This window comes from Bradysia coprophila, unplaced genomic scaffold (genome assembly GCF_014529535.1).
Source record: "Bradysia coprophila strain Holo2 unplaced genomic scaffold, BU_Bcop_v1 contig_297, whole genome shotgun sequence".
Classification (NCBI taxonomy): Eukaryota; Metazoa; Arthropoda; class Insecta; order Diptera; family Sciaridae; genus Bradysia; species Bradysia coprophila.
Window position 1 is genome coordinate 5849083 of NW_023503555.1, and position 25851 is coordinate 5874933.

Sequence of the window (25851 nt, forward strand, 5' to 3'; positions counted from 1 at the left end):
AACACAAAACTGAAAATGTGTCGGTTTTCAGAATTCCGCGAGTGTACTTAGAAAATCCTTTAAATTTGCCACTTAAATTGTTAGTTTCGTCTTCTTCACCCAACTAATGACAAGCCGAGGGTGATGCTAGAAGAATTTTTGAAGAAAAATTATTAAAAAATGTCGCGGAAGTACCACGTTGCAGATGAGCTATGTCTTTCATCTTTATCTCCAGTCACTCTGAGTAGTGTTATTCACATTACTTCAGATTTGTTTCAAGCCACTTCCTGTGACTTTCATAGACCTAATTTGCCATTACTCCATTACTTCGAGTTCATTTTACAATCAGAAGTTTAAAATGAAAAGCATTCAAAAGTAGTTGCAGAATCTCTTACGTTTTTTGTTGTCAATATCTGCTTCCAAATCTTTTACTTCATTTGTTTATGCAAGCAGACTTGCACTTCATTTGTCCGTGATATTCCATTGTATTCCATTTGGACTCGTGATACATAAACACTAAATTGTTCCACTTTATGTGTAGACGAATGTGAACCACACTTCAGTCAACGCAAATTTCAAGCGATTATATTGATTACACTAAAAATGTAAATAATATAAATCATCGTCCGCTGTTTATCAAAATCAGTACCAACGAAACTGCAACAGCGTGAACCTAGACGAGCCCAAATACTATTAGTGTCGATTGTATTCGGAATTAACTGCGTTGTTATGGAATTCTTAAGCTTGCATAACGTTACGAAAGAACTCACACTCAACAAGTGTGCCATACCAAAACCAATAGGACATGAGGTGTTGATACGAGTTGCATATTCGGGCATTTGTGGAACGGATCTTCACATCTTGGATGTGAGTTTCGTGTAGCTTAGTTGAAACATGACGTGGCGACGATTTTTTTCCTCTTTTTTTCTAAAGGGCGAGTTTCCTGCGAAAAGTGATAGTCCACTAACATTGGGACACGAATTTGTTGGTACAGTTGAATCTGTGGGCAGTGAAGTGCATAACTTTACAGTCGGAGCCAAAGTTGCGGTCAATCCGAATAATGGTTGCAACAATTGTGATTTGTGCCACCGGGGCACATACCATTTTTGTGAAAACGGTGGCTTGAGAAGTACGATCGGAATCTTCAGAAATGGGGGTTGGGCAACCCATGCTATTGTGCCAGATAGTCAGGTATACTCTTAGCATCATTCAAAGCAGAAGAATATTTTGCGTCAAACGAGCAAAATTCGTTAGGTTCACCTTGTTCCCGATGGTGTGGATTTACAACATGCTGTTCTAGCAGAACCATTATCCTGCATTGCCCATGGCTGGAATAGAATAGGCACGATTCATATTGGAGAGAAAGTTTTGGTACTTGGTGCGGGAATAATCGGTTTATTGTGGACAGCTATGCTTCATTTACATGGACTTAGAAAGACTGTTACGGTTAGTGAGCCACAGGAAAAGAGACGTCTGGCAGTTGAGCGTTTGGGTGAGTTCGAAAAGTACCTAATCAAGTAAAACATCGATACATTTCTAGTCCTTGTCAAGCCGTTCAATTTTCTGCATCCTCTCTGTGAAAATTTTAGACTCGACCTTTTGACTATTATAGACTTTGCCAGTTTTTCGTCTTCTTTCTCAAGGTCACTAAGGAGTCATTCACAGATTACGCGGGCATTTCGATATTTTCTCGATACATTTTTGCATACATGGTGGTCTAAAATTAGTAATTTCTCGAGTGAGTGAGTAATGTGTGATGACCTCGTAAATTTTCAATAAATTCTTCGATTGATTTTTGTGTGTTTTTGTGGAATTCAGTTCTACAATCAGAGTCATTATTACATAGATTCTTACAGTTAGCACAGTTTTTGAATAGTCAGCGCAGTTTTCGAACAGTTAGCACAGTTTTCAGACAGTTAGCATAGCTTTCGAGTGGTTAGCATATTTTTAGAACAGTTTCGAGGCTGTGGGTTCAGATGGAAGTCGGCACAGTTTTTAAACAGTTGAGGCTACGAGCCACAATTGTATTGAATGAACTGGAACACTATATCAAGTCGCTCAACTAGAACAATTTCGTATGCGAGCAGTCTTTTTTTTCGCTTTGAATAAATAAATTGTGCACTTCGACATTTCGTTCCTTTGAATATTAAACGCACTTCGTCGAATACACATGATTGACCGAGTGATGGCGATTGTTAAGTATTCAAATTAAATGTAATCAACAATTTCTAATTATATACAACATGTAGATGCGATAGTGAAGTTACAGGTTTCAACTTTCTCAGGGTCATTCAAGTTATCACTGAGAATAGTAGTGGAAAAAATCTTATTTTTGTTTTAGTTTTTGTTTTTCAAATACTAAATCTTTCAGATTTGGACTATGACGTAAAGGCGCCAGCTCAAGTGAAAGATAAGTTTGATCTGGCTGTGGACTGTAGCGGCTCTGGCCCGGCAATGGAAAGCGCTGTATCGCTGTTGAAACATGGCGGGTGTCTATGCATCTTTGGTGTAGCCAATCCTAAGTCGACATTCGCTATTCGTCCGTTTGATGTTAAATATTACAAAACAACTGTCGATGCGGTCCGTTGCTGATAAATATTGTTTTCTTTCAGTTTTTCATGAAGGAGTTGAAAGTTCTGGGCGTGAATATCAATCCGTTTATGTTTCCCAAGGCATTGGATCTATTGCATGCGATGGGTGAGCGATATCTTGACTACAATAAGTTGGGAATTCGCGTTTTTAAACTGACCGAATATAAGGAAGCCTTGCAGGCTCTTCGTGACGGTGAAATTAGTAAGGCTGTGTTCAAATGTTTTTAGAAAGTGAGCAGTGGTTCTCAAAGCTGAAACTTGAACATACTCCAGAAGAAAATTTAATAAAAAAATATATTTTATCACAACGCTTTTCGACCTTTTATTGCAGAAATAGTTATTTGGTAACATAGTTTCGATGGTGTTGCTTGTAACTATAGCGTAGCGAGAAAATTAAATTTACTACTTTTTTTCCCAGAGGTCAACATAACGTTTTTCACAACAAAGGCTCCCTACGTTTCAGTTAAGGTTAGGAAATGACTATTTTCTCTCGTCTGCGTTGTGAAAAATCATTAAATCTTTTACTTCGTTATGTAACGTTGAATCAAAATCTATCACTTCACAATTTTCATCATTCAATTCGAAATATAATAGAGCACCAGCAGTGTTCATCGATTATTTTTTCATGCTTCGGAGACGAAAATGAGGTAAATTTTGCTTTCTTTTTAGTTTTCGTCCCTTTAGTTTACATGACTAGCAATAAAAAGATGAAAAGAAGAGAGTTTTCGTGTAAATTTTGTCGATCCGAGAACATAGTTGAGGTCAATAAACATACAAAAACGAGACTTTTCAATGAAAAGTTTTCATCTTTATGTTTAGTTATTTTAATTTAAATTTTTCCTCGTGGAAAAATTTAAATTTTTTTACTAAAATATGAGGTAACCTGTCAGGTCAGGTTAAGTCGTTGTAGCCCGAATCAAGTTTTAAACTGATTCAGGTCAGATTATTTTAATTCAGGTAGAATCAGGTTGATAGTTATTTCAGGTCTGGTCTCAGTGTGACCTGACCTGTTGTCCGAGCCTTCAAAAAATAGAGCGTTGAAATTAGCAAGGGTCTGCAAGAATAAGAACCTTGGAAATTAGTAATTTTGTGAAACGTAGTAGAAGTATACAAACATGTATTTTATTTTAGCATATCCCTATAAATCGACTGATAGAACCCTGAACACCAATTTAATTCTTTTTTGGATTTTACAAAGAGACCGGAGACTCTTTTTTGGCTTACAAATCCGTTCGTTAATTTCAAATCTAGTCTCATGCATGGATTTCATTTCCATTCGTTTCGATTCTCTTCTCTATTTCTATTCCTTTTTATGTTTATTTAAAGGAATCAATGTACTTAATAGTATGTGTACAAAATACTTGAAATGTTTTCACAAATAAAGCGAAAAATCGTAGCATAAAACTTGCAATCATTCCACGAACATTACGTTTTGTTTAGATATAAGTTTATAATAAGTACGAAATAAGCTCTTCGGATCTAACATTTACGGAAATATGCATGGAATTTCAGCATTCTGTGAATCTGGATGGTATATCGTGCCAACGAGCAAACGAACAACCATTAAATGGCAACAGAAGAAATCTTAGATGAAAGAAATGGGATAGCTATTTTCGCAATATCATGTTGTTGTTGGGTGGTGCTGCATTTTACATTTTGTATACGTACTGTGTACTGTTGCAAAATGTTTACCATTTTTTCTCCATTCATGGAAAATGAATTTTAGTCAGTGACATAAATCAGAAGAGAAAATGTGGATTGGGCTAGCGACTTGAAGTTATATTAAATTTTCCTTTGAATGGCGATTTTTCACTATACTACGTAACAGTGGTAGTATGCTTTTTACGTTGACACCATAGCTAAGGATTTGTGAAGATTCGAATATCATATCGTTGCAGGGTCTGTCTAATATGAAAGACAGGTCATAATTTTAAGGCGACACAGTCGCAACTGTAACTGTCCATTATGGTAAGGTTGATTATACTCATTATACTGAACTTTAGCACGAACGAGTGTGAAAATTTGAAAAAAAATGCATTCTGCTTATGATTCGCTAGATGTGTACAGGCAAAAAAATATGACTACCTTTCAATGTTTGTTGTTCCTTTACCAATACCACCATGGCTTGATGAGATGAGGTGTGAATTTTAATTTTAAATAATTTTCAAGTATTACATTGCATTCGTCTCTCAAAGTGGAAGAGTGCGTGGGCAGAAACCGTTGTCATATTTATGAAATGTTACATGTAGAACATTCAGCATTGAGTACAAGTATCGGAATCCGATCCGTCGAAAAACCCCATAGCAACAATAGTGCTCCAGCTAACGATGGAAGTATTTCTTGTCACGAAATAAATGTATGCCATTTGTATGTCCAGTTCAGGTAGCTCAATCGGTAGAGCTCCTACATGTCATGGGTCCCATGTCAAACATAGTTCATAGGGTTTTTACTAATCTTAATTCCCTGCTGTCAGTTAATACTAGTCAGCTCTATCGACCGTAATATGTCTCTAAGATAGCTTAACAGCTTGGTAAGCGTACTCTTTCCTGCCCAGCTTATCGACTTATCCTATCCTACATCATTTGAATAAAGACGTGGACAGCATTACTGCCGTAATTTGCATAACGGACTTAGTGAAAATTTTAACAAAAGAATTATTTTGTTTAAAATTTTCAGTAAGTTCGTTATGCAAATTACGGCAGATTATTACGTCACCAATCGCTGAGTAAAGGTGTTTCCTCGCCTTGCTGTTATATTGACTCACACCAGAGACAACTTGCACTCGAATTGTCTCTCAAAACTTTTAATGTAAAACTAGATTTGGTTCGTGTATTTACTGTACTGGTTGTTTGCTCAAACCATTTTTCAAAGAATCTTCAAGAATATTACTATCACTCATTTTGGCTATACTTTGAACAAAAGAAGTAACAGATTCATTAACTTTGTTTGTGTGGCTTACCACGACTATTTACTTGCTGATAGTTCTGGTTTCAGTTCAATTCAGATGAGCCGTTATGCCTCCTACACATTCCGCAGACTAAAAAAGAAGTTCTACCAGAAACGAAGACGAAACTACTATTATTATCAACCCATTACCTAAACATAAACCCTTGAAATTCCAGCGAAACATTTAATTGCCAGAAATTAATTTAATTAAGAAAATCACTTAATTTGATAATGTATACGATATCCGGACGACCTTTTTTACACATCGTATATATATTCCCCCCGAAGACATCTTAATTAAATTTGCTCACCCAATAAAATTGTCCGGACTTTTCCATTTTATATTGTCATGGGATACACATTGCTTTCGCCTGATTCGGATTAATACAAGACCGATGTTGTGTGAACAATGTGAAAGTCGATTCGAATGCATTAATGCCGGGTAATAAGAGAATGCCGTAAACGGCATTGATTCTATTAAATAATGGTACACATTGAAGACCGTATAGTGAAATATACCATTTGTGGTTGAGAAACATGGTAGATATGCACGGTCGGAACATGCACTGCACATTTGTTACATTCAGTTCGGTGTAAATTTGTTTCACTTTATCAACGATGGGACGATGCAATGAAAAACTGGTATTCTGTCCTTTTGAATTTAACTGAAATGCTTGGTTCGATGCAACATCTATCAATCGTCGTACTGGGTTTTTAGTAAGTTTTCCTTACTCAGCATAAAATATTCAGCAGTGTGTTCGATATCTGAAGAGTCTAATCTATTAATTCGTTGGATTTGAGTATTTTGAAGAGTTTGATCACGACATATTAAAGTTTATTTTACTCTGCCGTGGTTTGATAAAAAATCTTTTACTTCATTTGTTTGCAAGTGTTTTAGTTATATATATATATATGTAAGACAGCTTGAGCCGCAGTCGCAGCTTGTCGCTTATATCAAGCCAATCCCAAAATTTTTCGTTCGAAATTCAAACTTTTTATCGGGAAAGGCCAGTTCCGGAGTTGCTAGAAAAAGATGTTTGGAAAACAGAGAAAATGCTCTTTTTTATATAAAAATGCAAAAGACCATCCGCTGGGAAAGGCAATGAGAGAAGGCAATGTTCACCGAGAGAAGAAAAAGTTGGAAATTTCATATCGAGACTATTGTCGAGGAAGTCACCCGAGTAAAGAAAATTTCCTACTTTTTTCCTGAGATCAACACAACGTTTTTCACAAAAAATGCTCCCAAAGTTCCAACTGAGGTGAGAAAATGTCTACTTCGCAAATCGGTATTCTTGTTTGTATCTTGTGTGTGTGGACCAGCTGAAGCAAATTTCTATATAAATTTTACTGACGTCCACTGCAACGTTTTAAGAGTCAATACGCCAAAACGTCGAACAGTCGGGATTCAAGCAGACGGCGATCCAAACGAGCTATGGCTCAAATGAATCCTCGTTCAATTCTGAAAATATCGTGGAACAACTTTTTTTCCGAAATTTTTTTGTTGGGCTGACATGGCCCTTAGAAAAATTTTCTCCGAAGTGGTCGCGAAAATCGTTTTTTATCAATTACACCAACATGCGAGATGTGAATAATGTCAAATTATGTACACTTATGAAGGTCGATGAGCTGAATATTATTGACCAACAAACGCCGATGTTCGACCCACCCAGCCGCCACAACAAGTGAAAAACCTCGAACAATTTTGAGCTCAATTTCCTATTTTCAAAAAATTGATGAGGTAAAATTTTGGAATTTTGATTCAATTTGACAGTTTGGCTTGTACAAAAAAGATCTATGGCTCATCTTTTGGCTGTATCACGTTAGTTTTACTGGCTATTATCTCGTCCATAAACGTACACAATTTGACATTATTCACATCTCGCATGTTGGAGTAATTGATAGAAAACGATTTTCGAGACCACTTAGGAGAAAATTTTTCTAAGGGCTATGTCAGCCCAACAAAAAATTTTCGGGAAAAAGGTTGTTCCACGATATTATCAGAATTGAACGACGATTCATTTGAGCCATAGCTCGTTTGGATCGCCATGGGCTCAGTGCCGGACTGGCCCTATGGGCGTTGGGGCGATTGCCGAAGGGCCTTTTCATTTTTGTATGGATAAATGACGACGAAGGGTTTTTTGATAAATTTTTCCATACAACGCTCGAAGGGCTTTTTTGAGCCAGTCCGGCACTGCATGGGCTTGAATCCCGATTCCATATATTCCATATAAGCTGTTCGAATTTTTGGCGAATTGACTCTTAATCAAACTTTTGAACAACCTGGACCATTTGGAATAATGACGAGAAGGGCAAAATTTTGATTCGGCCGCAATGCGTGCAATATTTGTTGTGAGGTTTCACTTAATATGATTACAACAAATCTGTTTCAGAATGACTTGATGACGTCGTTGATTAGTAAAGTTTTGAAAGAAATAAATTCTGTTGAAGTTGTCCATACGTGAAATAATAATGAGACGGGGAAAAACACCTACGAAAAAAAGTAAATGTGAAACAAATTTTGAAAATATAAAATCGGCACGAACCGAGGCACAAACAACATCAAAATAATTCTTATTATAAATCTCATTTTCTACGAACTTTTCTAATTTTGTTATTTTATCAAAATAATAATTTTGCAGGCAACTTTTGACTTCCATCTGTATTACATCTTCCCATATATAATGCTAGAGACTTTCCACCTTCATAAATCCAAAAATTTATTTATTATTTTCCTTACTCAGAACCGAATTCATATATATGTGTGTCTGATGACGATGATGGTGGGTCTATGATATATCTCACTATACATCATTGTACGTACACACCATTTATACATTTATCTGTTTCCTTTGCTATTCCTTCTGTATTAATCTTCAAATAACTTCTTAACTGCTGATTCGCAAGTTTTTTTTAAAGATTTCAGCAAATTCGGAATAATATAAATGCCATAACTGCCGAAGTTTGAAAAGATTTCCCATTTACGTTGCTGATTGGACCTATTCATATCCGCACAAACAGAAGTAATCTTTATCGGCATTTATATTTTATCCACAGCACATTTTTATTATATTTATTGTAGCGAGAAAATATAAGGTCCCTGCAAACACATACACATATAAGATAGCCAGCGTGTGATGACTTTTCTTAATTTCATCATTCCCTTGACTGAAAGTCAGGGTCTTACACCAGAAAATACCGAAATATGTGGGTGACAAAAAAGTTCACTATGATTGAAAATGTATGAAATGGTATGAAAAACGTTAAATGTGGGTGACAAAAAATCGTTGAAGGCACGATAACTTGAGTAATTCTCAAGCTATTTGGATGAATCTTTTTTTTAAATATGTGGAATTAAAATCTCGAGGCTAAGTTCGAAGATGGGCAATGTGGGACGAAGGATCTGGAAGCTATCCAGGAAAAACAGGATTTTACACTGTTGATTATAGCCTCTATCGAAAAAGATTACTTTGATGAAATTTGATTTGGTTGCGTAGTGTGTGTAAATCGTATAAGTATGTTTTCGATAATGTGCATGAAACAAGTAAAAAGAAAAATTTCGTCAGTACATGCCCAGCCTCTAACCGGTAAACATCTCTTGTTAGTGAACTGCTAACAAATCTGATGTTGACTATCAAATTTGATAGTTGACTAACAACTTGATAGTTGAGTAACAATTTGATAGTTGACTATCAAATTTGATAGTTGACTATCAAATTTGATAGTTGACTAACAACTTGATAGTTGACTATCAAATTTGATAGTTGACTAACAACTTGATAGTTGACTATCAAATTTGATAGTTGACTAACAACTTGATAGTTGACTATCAAATTTGATAGTTGACTAACAACTTGATAGTTGACTAACAACTTGATAGTTGACTATCAAATTTGATAGTTGACTAACAACTTGATAGTTGACTATCAAATTTGATAGTTGACTAACAACTTGATAGTTGACTATCAAATTTGATAGTTGACTAACAACTTGATAGTTGACTATCAAATTTGATAGTTGACTATCAAAATTGATAGTTGACTATCAAATTTGATAGTTGACTATCAAAATTGATAGTTGATTGTTGACTATCAAATTTGATAGTTGACTAACAACTTGATAGTTGAGTAACAATTTGATAGTTGACTATCAAATTTGATAGTTGACTAACAACTTGATAGTTGACTATCAAATTTGATAGTTGACTAACAACTTGATAGTTGACTATCAAATTTGATAGTTGACTAACAACTTGATAGTTGACTATCAAATTTGATAGTTGACTAACAACTTGATAGTTGACTAACAACTTGATAGTTGACTATCAAATTTTGATAGTTGACTATCAAATTTTGATAGTTGACTATCAAATTTGATAGTTGACTATCAAATTTGATAGTTGACTATCAAAATTGATAGTTGACTATCAAAATTGATAGTTGACTATCAAATTTGATAGTTGACTATCAAAATTGATAGTTGACTATCAAAATTGATAGTTGACTATCAAAATTGATAGTTGACTATCAAAATTGATAGTTGACTATCAAATTTGATAGTTGACTAACAAATTTAATGCGTCTACTATACCAAAGAAAGATGTTTTTTACTCAATGTCTTACGGCAGAAAAATGCCTGCTATCAAATGAGCACACTATGATTGAAAAGTGTAGGAAATTTTTATGTTAAATGTAACCATCTTTCTTTGTAGGCAATGTAACTTAAGTCATTCTCAACTAATTTCTAAAAATTATTTTTTTTTAAATTCATTATTCCAACAATCAAACAAAATATTTTACAACTCATTCAATTTTACCGATAAAAAATAATAAATTACCGATAGAAATGTGGTACATGTCGCTGGCACCTCTTCAGTAAATCAGTAAAAAAAGGCTTTCCTTCACACTTTGTCGATTTTGGAAATATAAAGCAATGGCGGTTCGTTCCTAGGGACTCCATCCTTCAACGAAATGTAATGAGAAGGCGTTCTGTTCGCTCCTAGGGAATTCATCCTTCTACGAAATGTAATGCAAAGGCGTTCTGTTCGTTCCTAGGGACTCCATCCTTCAACGAAATGTAATGAGAAGGCGTTTTGTTCGTTCCTAGGGAATTCATCCTTCTACGAAATGTAACTTAGAGACGTTTCGTCAATTCTTCACTTTTGTCGCTTTCTGAATCGACGAAAAAAATCGACAAAAGTGAAGAAACGACAAAAAAAAATAAATTAATTTATCGGTCGTTTATTACCATCCAAATTTTATTCACGATTGAAGGTTTTGTAAATTTAGTAAGTACCGGGGGACTTCCTTTTTTGTACAAAACTGTAAGAGAAGAACATCTATCGCGTTTTTTATTTTTTACCAAAGTGAAAGAGTCCTCTCATCGTTCCACATTCGTAAAACTTCGCATCTACTCTGATTAAATTTGACAAAATGGCAATCAAACAGAATAATAGATAGCTCATACGAGTGGGAAGTTTGCGGCCAGAGCGGAGCGAGGGCCGTAATTCACACGAGTCTCATTTTTTTTACGATTTGTGGTTGATTGAAAATCTTGCTGCAAATTTATAAGAAAAATGAGAACTCAAAGATCATTCGGTCTTACGTTCGAAGGTTTATTTGAAGAACTTTTTCTGTCAAATTTTGTTGTCATGTATAGAGTAATCGATACATTAAATGTAGGTATTTGTATCAGTGATGTTTCGGAAGTTCAACAATGAAATTGATCAAAAATATATTGAAAAAATGGTCAGTCAAGGGACCTGACCCGCCCAAAAGGTGGGACCTAGTTTTTACGAAAAACAGAAATTTTGTGCTCATTTAAGGAGCTAGAACGAAAATGAAGACGAAGAAGAAAAAATTAATCGAAAGAGAGAAGTTAAGTTAAAACTTTTATCTTTTCAGAAATTACAAGTTCGTTAAAAATGGCAAGGCAAATATTAAACTCTATACACTTGTAAATACCCCCTCAAGCCTTTTAACAACCCAATTTATATCATTCTCATAATCGTTCAATAAAAAAAACTTTTTTCCTCTTCTTTATTTCATTGTTGAGTTATTTATTTAAATTTTCATCCATGGCAAGTCCAAAGCGAGGAGTATATGGAACATTTTGTGCTTAAAGCGAACTCGTATAGCACACACCACTCATACATAGTATTCATATATATTTGTATGCAGAGGAATATGTCTGTATAGATAGGTTACCAAGTTTATGTGTGAGCAGCACCAAAAATTTCTCACGTTCAAAAGTTTTATCACGACTACCCTTTAGGCAGTTTACTAAAAACATATTTTTGTTTTTATAGTTAAAGAAAGTTTGAGGTGTAATAAGGTATTCAGTACGCGTTGCTCAAGTTCTATTTAACGAATTTGTCTTTATTTTTTAGTTGCCCTTAAACCTTATTTTATTTTAGAGTATAAATGGGAGATTTGGCGTGATGGGTGTGTGGGACGGATCTGGAATGCATTGCGGATGTCGAATATATTTTTAGCGATAGAAATTCACCAACGGTGGCATAATGTTTGGATGATGTTAGCTAAGACAATATTTTTGAAATGTTTTTTAATCTGAGCGTTATTGTTGGTAGGTAGTAACTGTAACTCCAACTACAGCAGATAGAAAGTGCGAAATCTAAATGATGAAATTACATTGCCTAACGTTGAGAGATATTAATTGCATAAAAAGCTCCCAAAATGTAAAAGAAATTCTTATGGGATGATCTCCATGCAAGGAGCTTCACGAAACTTCGTTGAAGTAAATTATAAGTGGGAGACGAACGGTTATTTTTACAGAGAAAATTGCAATCCAGTTTATGTACATTTATGCACCATACATAAAAATACGGACGTGTCGTAATATTTTTCTTATGTGGAACGCAGAATTCAAGTTGTTTGTTAATATGATTCTCTTACAACATTCAAATTCATTATTCACCAAATGGAGGGTCTGATCCCTTGGACTTGTGTAGAGCGTTTGAAAATATGAGTTACAGGAGGATGTAGGAAAAACGGCTTAGACTGTTTAAACATGCTTGAAAGAAAATTAAGGATTAATCGATGGGATTAATGGTCCCCAATATGCAGTTCAAAAATACCATACAATGCTCTAAGAACCATAAAACAATTACACGCACGCATGTGGCACTGGTAAAACCTTACAAAGACGTACATGCAGTTTTGTTTGTATGAGTGGATCAACTGAAAAGCTTGTTGGGCTAGAAAGGCGTAATATTGCTAGGTTCTGAAAATACAGATTAGAATAAGATACAATGGGTGGGGAAAGAAGTTCCTTTCATTTTTCATCTGGATCGTCATTTTTCAACTTAGTTTTGACTATTTGAATGTAGGTGTCGCAATTGTAAGTGCAAGATGGTGTCAAATGAATAATATCACCTGGTTGCAGAAGACATTGTATACAGACCGTTGCGGAACGAGGTTGTTTGTGTCACACGATGTGGTTATTACACTCGCTTCGCTCAATCACATCACATCAACCTCTTTTCGCAACTTGTTGCATAAATACGCACAATACTCTCATACTAAATTTTTGAAATTTTTAGACTTAAAATTTCTTTATGGTAACGTTCAAAAATGAAGTCCGTTTTTTCAGTGGTGTAATGCTGAAAAAAGCACACGTCATTTTTGACCGTTAACTTTTCATTTGGCGCTGGCTCAATCAAATATTGCTGGTACAATTCTTTTGTAAAAAAGTTAGGGAGCAAGCGACACTTGCGTAAGGCCTAGTTGGCTTACCCAAATTAATTATTAATTGTAACAATTTAGTTCCAATACAGCCTTTTATTGACAACATCTCATTCACAAAATGAAAATTCTGTTGCTCTGCTTTGCATTTTATCTACCTTACGCTCTCTGTATAATTGGTGGCAATGATGTACAAAAGAACATTGTGGAACCACACTTTGTCGTCTCACTAAGGAAAATGGGTGCCTATAGACATTTTTGTGGCGGTTCATTAATTGCTTCGAAGTTTGTACTAACAGCAGCTTCATGCGTGAAAGACCAAAATTTAAAAGATGTTTTTGGTTACGTTGGTGCATCAAATGTGGACAGCAGCAAAGAACGAGTAATGATATATTTTGACAAAGTTTTTTTTAAAGATCCCACTGGACAGAAGCTAGTGCGAAACAATATCGCATTATTGCATCTAAAAGACAGAATTACACATTTTGATATGGATAAAGTGCAGATAATTGACTTTTCGTCAGATACGGACATAGCGACAAATGGAGCTCGATGCAAAGTCTTCGGTTGGGGCCAGACGGATGTAAGTGATCCTTTTGATTAGTCAACTTGTGCTTAAATTTTCCGCAATTTCGCACTTTTTTAGCGCTTACGCAACGAGTCCACAAATATTTTACAAGAAACATGGACTTCTATTGAAGATTTTAAGACATGCAAATACCACAACAGTGACGTGGATGAATCTAACATCTGTACCTACTGCTCCACTGCAAGTTGTTGTAATTTTGATGCAGGTACACTTTTCTTACATCGAATTGTCCACCTACTTGCGATAAAATAAAAACGCTCACACCATGCGTCCACCTACGTAGGTACTCCATTGGCTTCGACAGACGTCTTGTGGGGAATAGCAACTGAAGACTATGCGGTAATATCGAGTTTCAAGTCTATTACTTTGAAGAGATTTAACTCTAAAAGTCGTTTTCCATTTACAGTGTAGCGAAAGTCCAATACTCGGCGATGTATTCACACGAGTAGATTCGCACAAGGACTGGATCGAAAAAACAATTGAGGAAAATTCATCAAAACAACACAAACCACATACAGTCATTATGAGTACCTGCATCATTATGCTTTTGAAGACTTGGCTGCATTTATGAAAAGAATCGTTTTAAAGCTGGTCCAAATTCACAGTTAAGCATTGTCGAAGATGATGGTCTGGCGAGTAAAATTTTTAGAAGCTTGAGCGTACTCAATAAATATTGTCTCGTTCTCGTTGATTCGTCACAACCCCAGGAAAATTATTTTCGAATTTTATGGAACAAATAACACTACTAATAACACACGACAATTAGCAATGCTTTCATTAATACGGTTTTGGTTAAGATTCCGAGTCTGAAATTTCCTAAAGTTTAAAGTTTCTTATCAATTTTTTTTTTGTAAAATTAACAAAATTAGTTGACGTGGAGAGAACTGACTGTCTAAGACAGATTACATGTAGTATATACAGTAACCGTATCACGATTCATTAAATCTGAGACTTCCCTTAGTTCAATTATCGTCTGCCAATAACAAAATTCTAGTACTTCAGTGGTTTAAGTATAGACATTCAAAGTCAAAATAAACTATGTTGGATACTGGAATCGCCACTTACTTGTGTGTTTAAAGCAACTCGCTCAGGAACCTGTTATTTTGACAAGTGTATAGTTCATATCCGAGCCAAAGGCGAAGAGCGTCTTTAAAATAGTTAGGCTATTTGCATGCGCCTACAATTAGTGACTTCGTTAAAATTTTTGGTTTATGCAAGTTTCCACACATACGTTTCAGTATCAGTTGCTATACAACGAATGCGGCTTGATTCTTCGATTTGTTCGAGTAAAAAAAATCTAGACTATTTTTATATGAATTTGTAATTTATCCGTAAAAACTAATTGAAACATAGCTAACGCCGACCCGTACGAAACACCTATTCGTATCAAAAGCCTTTAATGTGAAACTCTTCATTTCTCTTACTTCATTTTCTTCTCTGCTGAAAAACTATTCTCCCTTTAAAATCACTTACATTATCCACTCTTTGCCTTGTTATCATATACAACTAAATTGCCGGAGGCAATATAGACAGTCCCGTACGAAGTCAACTTTCATAAATTCCTATTTAAACAGCTATATACCGCTGTATTTAACTATATTTCACTATAAATAAACATTTCACAGATAAATATATGCTATTATATAGCTCTATATGCCTGTATATAGCTCAATATAGCTGTATATAGATATATATAGATGTCCGTATATGGAATCCCTGAAACCCCACACACATAACAAATTATTTCCATGTTAACAGAAACTCTCTGAGTACCATTTTTCCCAAGATATATCACTTTTAATAAAATCCAATATTGCCGCCGGCAGCCATTTTGTTAGGAGACCGGAAATAGTACCGACGCTTTACATTCGTTAATACCTTTCAAACAAAAAAAAATCATGAAATTCGGTCAAAATTTACTCGAGATATTGACAAAATACTCCACGTTCACTGTACGGCCGAGTAGCCAGATAAGAGCTCACTCCAAGAGACCTAGCTCACGCTCAGGAGAACATAATTTCATAAACTTTTTTTCCCTGATTGGTACGGTCAATACCTATCTAATAAAGCTAAAACGACATATGTTCAAATGTGGCCGACCTACAAGCTAAAACTGCTTGCCGCCCTGTGCCTGTTTCACACCAAGGGGTCTAACTCATGAGTCGGTCATCCGATTTCCATAAACTTTTTTTTTGTCGATCGGTATTGTAAATACCTTTTATTCGTATCACTGACAAGTGTAGTGCTTAAATGTCTGGAGATATCGTCGAAAAACACTTAGGCACTTCAATATTTTATGAGCTGATCTAATAATTAATCAGGTTGTCGGATTAGCTCAATAAAGACAAAATTTTTAACTTATTATGCCAATATATTTCGTCTTCCAATTGAAGACATCATCAGGGCTGTAACAAAACAATTCATCATAAATAACTTAAGTCATACAACATTCAAGGGAGAACAGTGTTACCTATATATCTCTTACATTCACATTAACATTGAAAAAATATAGCCCACAACAAAAGCTCTGTGTACGTTCTGCCTGTACGAACATTAAAAAGCATTAGCAAATGCGACTTGAAATTACATTCTAATCACAAAATCACCTTACAAAAACATACACTTCGTCAAAAATCAATCAGAAAAATAATTTCAAAAACTTCTATCACTACTGCAATCTATTTGAATACAGAAAGAACAACTTCCTAGAAAAAGTATTGACATCCGGTACATAATAAGCACACGGCTAAACTAACTTCATTGGTCTACATATAGCGCGACAATTCAAATGATGTTATTGTACGCTGTTGACAGGAAAATTGATTCTTTTTGTTTGTTGATACAATTCGGATTCTTCCTAATATGTACCATTTCTAAAACGCACCGTTTCTTCTTATTGTATTCGAAATCGAGGATTTCTACATCGTCCCACTTTGGTTCATGATTTAGTGTAACAGCATGTTCAGTAATAGCGCTATGATCGACGTTCTTGATCTTCGCGTTGTATTTATGCTGGTACATCCTCTTTTTCAATTTCTGTTTCGTTTGGCCAATATATATTTCACCACAAGAGCAAGTGACCTTGTAAATCACATTAGACTGTTCCATCTTACCGGTCTTGTCCTTCAGTCTACTGAAACAAAATTTCTTGACGTTGTTGTCCCCTTTTCCAATGACAGAGAACCGTTCTTTGCAAATAGACTTCAAACTTTCGAACAAACCTCTGGTATATGGAATAGCTACAGTTGGCTTATCGTGTTGTAGTCCATGAACAGGAAGTTGATTATCACTTGATCGGGTGTCTTTTTCAGCAACTTTCAATTTAGTTTTCCTTATAATGTCTTCTGTCAACGTTCCATTGGCCTATAAGAAAAACACAATAGCACTATTGACTGAGAAGATTTTGGTGTTATCCGATCCAGAATTTCACGAGCAAAATTTCCAGTTGTTAAGGAACACATTGCAGTCTAATGGATATCCTAGCACGTTGACAGAAGACATTATAAGGAAAACTAAATTGAAAGTTGCTGAAAAAGACACCCGATCAAGTGATAATCAACTTCCTGTTCATGGACTACAACACGATAAGCCAACTGTAGCTATTCCATATACCAGAGGTTTGTTCGAAAGTTTGAAGTCTATTTGCAAAGAACGGTTCTCTGTCATTGGAAAAGGGGACAACAACGTCAAGAAATTTTGTTTCAGTAGACTGAAGGACAAGACCGTTAAGATGGAACAGTCTAATGTGATTTACAAGGTCACTTGCTCTTGTGGTGAAATATATATTGGCCAAACGAAACAGAAATTGAAAAAGAGGATGTACCAGCATAAATACAACGCGAAGATCAAGAACGTCGATCATAGCGCTATTACTGAACATGCTGTTACACTAAATCATGAACCAAAGTGGGACGATGTAGAAATCCTCGATTTCGAATACAATAAGAAGAAACGGTGCGTTTTAGAAATGGTACATATTAGGAAGAATCCGAATTGTATCAACAAACAAAAAGAATCAATTTTCCTGTCAACAGCGTACAATAACATCATTTGAATTGTCGCGCTATATGTAGACCAATGAAGTTAGTTTAGCCGTGTGCTTATTATGTAACGGATGTCAATACTTTTTCTAGGAAGTTGTTCTTTCTGTATTCAAATAGATTGCAGTAGTGATAGAAGTTTTTGAAATTATTTTTCTGATTGATTTTTGACGAAGTGTATGTTTTTGTAAGGTGATTTTGTGATTAGAATGTAATTTCAAGTCGCATTTTCTAATGCTTTTTAATGTTCGTACAGGCAGAACGTACACAGAGCTTTTGTTGTGGGCTATATTTTTTCAATGTTAATGTGAATGTAAGAGATATATAGGTAACACTGTTCTCCCTTGAATGTTGTATGACTTAAGTTATTTATGATGAATTGTTTTGTTACAGCCCTGATGATGTCTTCAATTGGAAGACGAAATATATTGGCATAATAAGTTAAAAATTTTGTCTTTATTGAGCTAATCCGACAACCTGATTAATACTTAGGCACTTATTGGGCCCCAGCTCCGGAGAGGTCGATCTGAAATCACCCATCTTCGAACTTAGCCTGTCTTTTGACATTACCAAACGAGGAAAAAAAGAATTTTAGAAATCGGATGTGTTTTACTCAAGTTAGAGAACGGACAGACAGACAGACAGACGGACATTTTTTTTTCACTGATTTGGCATCTCTAGACAACCACAATAGGTTTCAAAATTATAAATAAAAATTTCTTAGATATTGAGGACAGAAACGCTAGGTCTGAAAATTTCGGAAACAGGAAACGACATTCAGGAATATGGCGAAAATTTCGACATCTATTCGTTACTGTATAGAGCGTATCATCGCAACGTGACAGATATAATTTTAACAGATCTTTGATCATCTCTCTGAATCGAACCGATAATATTTTTTACTCCCTAAGTACCTGGGAAATGAGTCATTGCAGCATTGATTTAAGCGGTAAAACTCATCTATTTATTAATTAAAAACGTGAGTTAAATACCTGCTCTCAGAATTTTTCATATAAATTTAGTTTTTTATGTTGGTACATACTACTGCGGGGACCAGAATAAGAGGCTTTTTGATAGTTAAAAAAAATGTGTCCTTGTCCCTGTTCTGGTAGTGCGTTGGGGTAGACCTAAATTATTATTCAGGATGTCAGAAGATTTCCCTACGTATAGGACATTTTCTAGCCTCCACACTGCCAGATGCACTCGGCACAGACTTCTGTATTTAAAAATGAATGACTTAGTTAGCGACGCTCAACTGAACATCAAACTTGATTTGATTCTTACATTTTTTTTTATTTAAATGGTCACTGTCAAACTAATGAAGCTAACACTTCTCTGTTTCGCATATTCCATACCATGTACATTATGTCTAATGAATGGTGAAGATGTCCAAGCTGATGAGGACACAAGGTTCATCGTCTCACTTCAGACATATAATCAAGAAGGCAAACATTTTTGTGGTGGTGTTTTTGTTACATTGGATTTCGTTCTTACTGCAGCCTCATGCGTGGAAGACAGACAGCCACAAGATTTTTGGATTGTGGCTGGCACAAAAAAATTGAGCAACAAGAACGAACAGCTGCAATTGAAAATTGACAAAGTTTTTAGTATGAATCCTTCTGGACGGAACAAAGTACGAAACAATATCGCATTGTTGCGTATAGAGACGAATATACCTAAATTTGAGGTACATAAAGTGCATAAAATAGAGCTGGCGTCGGACGGTGAAGATAACGTGGCAGAAGGAAAAAATTGTAAAATGTACGGTTGGGGCCAAAAGGAAGTGAGTGCTCGGTTTAGTAAATTTAATGAAAGTTGTGTGAGACAAATTTTTAATTCTTAGGACGGAGATAAAGTCCCAACCGATATTTTACAAGTAGGTCCGACTCAAGTGAAACCTTGGGATGCCTGCAATCTTCTCCTTGAAGATGTCGATGAGTCTAACCTATGCGCCCAAAATTATATGGCGTCCCTTTGTAATTTTGATGCTGGTATTGATTGAATTCTCATTTATTTGTTATTAAACAAGCTTTATCGTTATATGTGTGTCTACGGACGTAGGTGCTCCATTGATTTCCGAATCGGGTAACTACTTGTTGGGAATAGCAACTGAACACTTCAAGGTAATATTGCGGTCCAGTCTTACTGCGTTTAAAACGTCTCACTACATTTCTTTTCTTCTACAATTTCAGTGTAACAGTATGAGTAAGTTATCACGAATAATATTTTAGAAAATTACCTCTTTAATTTAGTCTCTCATTCGTAATAGTTATTTTTATCATAAGGAGAGAAGCCACGAAATTACAGTATGCGTGTGAATCCGTATGCCGAGAGAATTATTTTGCATAAGTATGTATATTTCGTCGAGACGAAGTCGACATACATAGTTGTACATACGTATGCAAAAATAATTCTCTCGGCATACGGATTCACACGCATACTGTGATTGAGTGTGTTCTCTCCATATGATGAACAAAATTTTACACGTCTTTTGATACGAAGAACAGAAAAAACAAAAAGAGCAGAAGAAAGTAAGAGAGTTAGCTCCGCCTTCGTATACATCAATTCAAAACAGGTCGCATGCGAGTAAAACATCATCTATATCCCTAGACCTGTTTACAAGGTCTGCTCAGAGAGAACTAAAAACTATGGTTTCCGATAACTTTCGGCGCGTGATTTCGTCTGTTTTCGCATCATGAAGCGTGTAAATTACATAACATATGCGGGTGGTGTGAGGCTAGTGTGACGGTCCATACATTTTTATTTGTTTTTGGAAAGTCTCATACGTTTTGGGGGAAGGACGTCTTGCGTTACGTAATATAAGAACTGCCCCTTAATTTCAGTTTGTTTCCAGATTATTACGATGTTTATACACGAGTTAACTCACACAAGCACTGGATTTGGAAAACAATTGAAACAAATAAGAAAGTCTCATCGTCAACATCGCATCCTAAATCAAACGACATCATAACGGGAATAGGGATCATTATAGTTTCGATTATTTGGGCCAGTCCATAATGTGAAAACTGCGACAATGGTCCAAATTCACAGTTTAACATTGGATAATGCTATTTGAAGGTTTAACCTGCCAAAAATCATACTGTCTAGTCTCATGTTGTACAGAAAAGGAAATTTCCAACATTAAAAGTATTGGTTCTGGAGATTTCCTATCTCTAGAAGATTCAAAGCTTTCGTTGTGTTATAACTACCGAGGAATCATAAGTCTGGACAAGCGATAAATCTACTCGAGTTGTGTCTTGAAATTATTGTTGTTGTGATGGGTTGCTATGGAAACTCCTGTCATGGTGTTGTCATAAAAAACCTTGCGGCGCCTTTTGTTATCTAACGGCTAACACCGCTCCTTTTGTTGATTAAATTTTTATAGCTTCATATTATAGAATGCCTCATCTGAATCATTAACACCATTAACACCTTTCGTACATCGTACATATCAGCGGATCAAGGAGAATGAAATACACTTAGACATAAGATTGTAAACTAGAAATTAAGAGCTTGGATCAGATATGTGAAATTTAAAAACCATACGATTAATAAAAAAACCATTCCCAAACGAGCTGCTCTACCATCGAAACATTTATCTCTAATTTCGTAGTTGGCGACGCTGTATAATGAACACGGGAGTCACAATTCGGCATTTCTATCATCCACATCACTAAACATTCCTTAACATGAAGATTGCTGCTCTTTGTATTGTATTGTCCATACCATTTGTTTCAAGCATAATTGGCGGCAAAGATAAAGACCATCAACCGGATCATATGTTCGTCGCTTCAATTCGGTGTCATCGTCAACATTTGTGTTGTGGTGTATTTGTTACATCAAAATTCGTACTGACTGCATCTTCTTGTGTGAAGGACAAGGTGTCAGATCATATTTTAGTTGTGGCTAACATAACCGACTTAGAGGATTATCACGTAGAACACCTACGTATTGACAAGATTATTAGCAAAGATCCTACTGGCCAGAAGAACGTGGACGACAATATTGCTTTATTGGTTTTATCTGAGTACGACGTCATGAGAGTCAAGCAATCCATATATATTAACCCAATTCGATTGCCAGATGAAGATTTTAAACCTGAAGTAGGGGAAGAATGCATAATCTACGGTTGGGGCACGAAATCAGTAAGTGATGGTAGTGTACTTAGTCCTTTCAATCAATTTAGTTATTGTCATTCCTTCACCCACGAATTGCCAGTCGCAGATCCACCTATGAGCGATCATCGCAACCACTCGGGCTAAAACTTTATTTTTTTTTGTAACTTAAAAACAGGCGGACACATTTTTAAATTTCAACCGATAAAGTCAGAAATTCTCTGGATCCGCCGCTGCGCTGTGCCCGGTGTTTTTGCTTATTTAAAATTATTTTGTAATTCTCAGATCGTTAGCAGCACGCCTTCAAGAATTTTACAAAGAGGATCAACAGAAATAGCTTCATTGAATGCATGTACGTACAGAGTATAACAGTGATGTGGATGAATCCAACTTATGCGCCAACAATTCTAAAGCAACCCTCTGTACTTTCGATATTGGTAAATATTTCTTTTGTCGAATTTTTCACATCTACGTGTTGAAAAATTTGGTGTGTCTGCTTGACTAGGTGACCCATTGATTTCTATACGAGGAGAGTACTTATGGGGAATAGCGACTGATGAATATGCGGTAATCTTAATGTCTCAGTCTGATATTTAACCGTTAAAAGATTTCCATCGTTTTCCAATTTCAGTGTGCAGGCAGTATGTCGACGTAGAGTCGAATGGACAATCCGTACTTTTAATTAAACTTGAATTTGTCTTGCCTTTTCCATAGAATCCTCCGATGTATTTACCCGAGTAGACTACCACATGGACTGGATTCTCAGAACAATTGATAAAAATTCGTCAACACGTCACAAACAACAGGCAATCATAATGGGAACAGCAATTATTGTACTTTGGATAATTGGACGTAATTCATTAACGGATAAGGTGTGGCATATGAAGTCCAAATTTTCAGTAAAAACGTTCTTTGAACACATACTCTTTCGAGATTTTTTGAACACCTCCCTCGAGTTTTCTTGTAAAAACCTGGTTTGCAAAGGCAAGCAATTTACTCCCAGTCGTATTGTTTTAACCTTTGGTATTCGAGAAATATATGTTTTGAAGATTTCGGGTTCAGGGTTTGTACCCTCAGGAGGGATTCTTTTGAAAAACAGCCTACCGAAATCGGACACATTTTCTATTGGAATTTTTTAGAAAGGTAATCACATGTACTATTGAGCCAAATGCTTTTAAAATTCATCCACACTGAAATATGTGCAGTTGAAGTTTTCAACCGAAGACTTACACTGTTCTTACAGAAATTTCTCGAGGTACACAAAACGTACATGGTCGTGTGGGGTATCATTTGAAAGGTAATTTTTTGTGCTTTCAGGCCAAATAGGGACTTATGGGGTTTGGATGCATATGTGATGAAATATGGGCACTTAAACATTTCAAATTCTATTTCATCGCATATGCATCCAAACCACATAAAAACCTATTTGGCCCAAAGGCACATACAATTACCTTTCAAATGATACATTGACATTACGTGCGAAGAAATCGAATATTGGACTTCTTGAAATTTGCGACTTTCTTACGGCATTAAGCATTGTTGCACCGGGAGTCGAACCCGGGACCTCTTGGGTATGAGTCCTACGCTCTACCGATTGAGAGCTACCTGGACTTTGACTGGACTATGACAGATACACAATAACTATTGTTGTCTTACGGCCAGAAAACGACTAATTACCGCAGAGTGGAGAGCCGACCTATTTTTTTAAGCCGGCTAAAGCCTCGGCTTGGAGTGTAGATGACGATGTAGAGCTTTAGTGTATTTAGTGCTCTACAACGTCATCTACACCCCAAGCCGAGGCTTTAGCCGAATTAAAAATATAGGAGGTCGGCTCTTCACTCTGAATTACCGTGTAAATAAAAACCAGTTTTTCAAATTTTCTGGCCATAAGACAAAAAAATACCACCGTACAGTCTCGCTGGGACATTTTTTGTTTCAACACATTGAAATTAATTGCGGGTCGCCAACTTTCGGCACCTTACACTTTACTTAAATAGTCGAGGAATGCCTCCACATAAATTTCTAAAAATCCAAAACTGAATTCTAGATTTTTAGAAATTTATTTGGAGGTATTCCACGACTATTTAAGTCAAGTCCAGGGAAAGTTGACAGCCCGTAATTATTTTGAATATTAAATAGTCAAAACAAGAGAGGACCTAGTATCGATCCTTGTGGGACTCCGGACGTCGGAGTAATACAATCCGATTTGCCCCCTCCAATCACGACATATTGGGTTCTTTCCAAAAGTAATGAGCGGAACCACCGCAACGTAATTGACTTAATTCCAAAGTTTTGCAGCTTGAGAAGCAACAACCCATGAGAGGCTTGATCAAAGGCTTCAGAGAATTTCAATTTCATTTATTTGTAAACATAGTTACTTAAACTAAGTACACCGCGTAGCTCCAGTATGTGTTACAATTCTAAGGAGCTTCCGAGAAATCGGTAAATATGACGTCCAACTGTCCACCGTCCAAAATCAAGTCAGTGATTTGAGTAGCGAACTCTAGCAGATTCGTGAGTCGATTTACCTGACACGAAGCCATGCTGCGCAGGTGTAAGATATTATTTCACATGTTGGTAAACTCTATTAAAGACAATTCTCTCGAAAACCTTTGACGCAGCTGCCAGTATACTTATCGGCCGGTAATTACACACATCTGACCGTTTTCCTGCTTATATACAGGTGTCACGTTACTAATTTTCCAGACAACCGGAAACGAGCCCTCTCGGATCGATTTATTGAAGATTATTGACAACGGCAAACTGACAGATGGAGACAATCTCTTATAGAATATTGACGGAATTATTCTTATGTGAGAGTAATAATGTAATGTAACCTCTCGAGTCTCGATAAATGATCTCCATGCAAGGAGCTTCACGAAACTTCGTTGAAGTTATTAAGTAAAAACATGTTTCGGCTTGAGAGAAAATTAATGGATTAATCGATGGGATTACTGGTCCCCAATATGTAGTTCAAAAATACCATACAATGCTCTACGAACCAAGTAGTAAATTACTATCCAAATTTCGCTGATGTCGGCTGTATGTATCAAAGGTAGCAGTACTTTTTTGCCTCGTACGAAGGACTAGATTTATTATTTTTGTTGGGCCGGAAAGGTGTAATATTGCTAGGTTCTGAAAATACAGATTAGAATAAGATACAATGGGTGGGGAAAGAAGTTCCTTTCATTTTTCATCTGCATCGTCATTTTTCAACTTAGTTTTGGTTATTTGAATGTAGATGCCGCAATTGTAAGTGCAATATGGTGTCAAATGAGAATTTCGTTTTTATTAAAAATTTGTGTAACTAAAAATTTTAAGGTTATAAGTACGTCCTATCAAAAAAAAAAATGAAAGTCGTCAGTCGAATAGATCAAGTCCAAGGTTATTCGAAATGTCAAAAATCATCCACAGGAGAACCCTAACCTCAACGTATGTGCAGTGAAAATGAGCAGGCACTTTGCTCATGTTTGAAAATAGAAACAAACTTACGCCATTAGAGAAACAATCATAATTTCACCTTTTATACATTGGAAATCTATTAAATTAAACGTTTTTGTAGATCCGTAGATCGTTTTCACCGAGTTGAGGTTAGGATTCTCTATGGATGACGGTGCAGCTGTCAGTGTTCGGATTTACAGTTACTCGGACTTGATCTATAACCTATCTATCACATCAACCTCTTTTCGCAACTTGTTGCATAAATACGCACATGTTTCCTCGTTTTCAATACTCTCATACTAAATTTTTGAAATTTTTAGACTTAAAATTTCTTAATGGTAACGTTCAAAAATGAAGTAAGTCCGTTTTTTCAGTGGTGCAATGCTGAAAAAAAGCACACGTCATTTTTGACCGTTACCTTTTCATTTGGCGATGACTCAATCAAATATT

The 25851-nt window shown here is 35.9% G+C and overlaps 3 protein-coding genes and 3 long non-coding RNA genes across 8 annotated transcripts; 5 read left to right on the forward strand and 1 right to left on the reverse strand.

The window, feature by feature from the left end:
* The first annotated feature begins 603 nt into the window (after positions 1-603).
* LOC119078474 (D-altritol 5-dehydrogenase-like) lies at positions 604-2875 on the forward strand. The gene is made up of 5 exons (XM_037186028.1): positions 604-846; positions 913-1170; positions 1234-1471; positions 2351-2529; positions 2592-2875. The coding sequence occupies exons 1-5, from the start codon at positions 709-711 to the stop codon at positions 2796-2798; spliced, it is 1020 nt and encodes a 339-aa protein (XP_037041923.1). The 5' UTR covers positions 604-708; the 3' UTR covers positions 2799-2875.
* Positions 2876-13274: 10399 nt separating this feature from the next.
* Positions 13275-14558, forward strand: LOC119078476 (chymotrypsin-like elastase family member 2A). The gene is made up of 4 exons (XM_037186032.1): positions 13275-13799; positions 13863-14010; positions 14089-14144; positions 14212-14558. Exons 1-4 carry the CDS (start codon positions 13338-13340, stop codon positions 14374-14376), a joined length of 831 nt encoding a protein of 276 aa, XP_037041927.1. The 5' UTR covers positions 13275-13337; the 3' UTR covers positions 14377-14558.
* Positions 14559-16169: 1611 nt separating this feature from the next.
* LOC119078493 lies at positions 16170-16469 on the reverse strand. The gene is made up of 3 exons (XR_005088021.1): positions 16417-16469; positions 16276-16347; positions 16170-16210 (listed from the first exon to the last, which is right to left on the reverse strand). It is a non-coding gene; the product is annotated as an uncharacterized LOC119078493 (long non-coding RNA).
* Positions 16470-17979: 1510 nt separating this feature from the next.
* On the forward strand, positions 17980-18279 carry LOC119078491. Its single transcript, XR_005088020.1, has 3 exons — positions 17980-18032; positions 18102-18173; positions 18239-18279. It is a non-coding gene; the product is annotated as an uncharacterized LOC119078491 (long non-coding RNA).
* Positions 18280-19153: 874 nt separating this feature from the next.
* LOC119078475 (mite allergen Eur m 3-like) lies at positions 19154-20979 on the forward strand. Of its 2 annotated transcripts, none has more exons than XM_037186030.1 (4): positions 19154-19628; positions 19689-19836; positions 19907-19984; positions 20700-20979. In XM_037186030.1, the coding sequence occupies exons 1-4, from the start codon at positions 19164-19166 to the stop codon at positions 20861-20863; spliced, it is 855 nt and encodes a 284-aa protein (XP_037041925.1). In that variant the 5' UTR covers positions 19154-19163; the 3' UTR covers positions 20864-20979. The 2 variants fall into 2 exon arrangements, with proteins under 2 accessions (XP_037041925.1, XP_037041926.1); XM_037186031.1 differs by having other exon boundaries at positions 19907-19978; positions 20697-20979.
* A 1332-nt stretch (positions 20980-22311) lies between these two features.
* Positions 22312-22896, forward strand: LOC119078490. Of its 2 annotated transcripts, XR_005088019.1 has the most exons (4): positions 22312-22397; positions 22466-22527; positions 22592-22601; positions 22675-22896. It is a non-coding gene; the product is annotated as an uncharacterized LOC119078490 (long non-coding RNA). The 2 variants fall into 2 exon arrangements; XR_005088018.1 differs by having other exon boundaries at positions 22592-22896.
* Positions 22897-25851: the final 2955 nt, after the last annotated feature.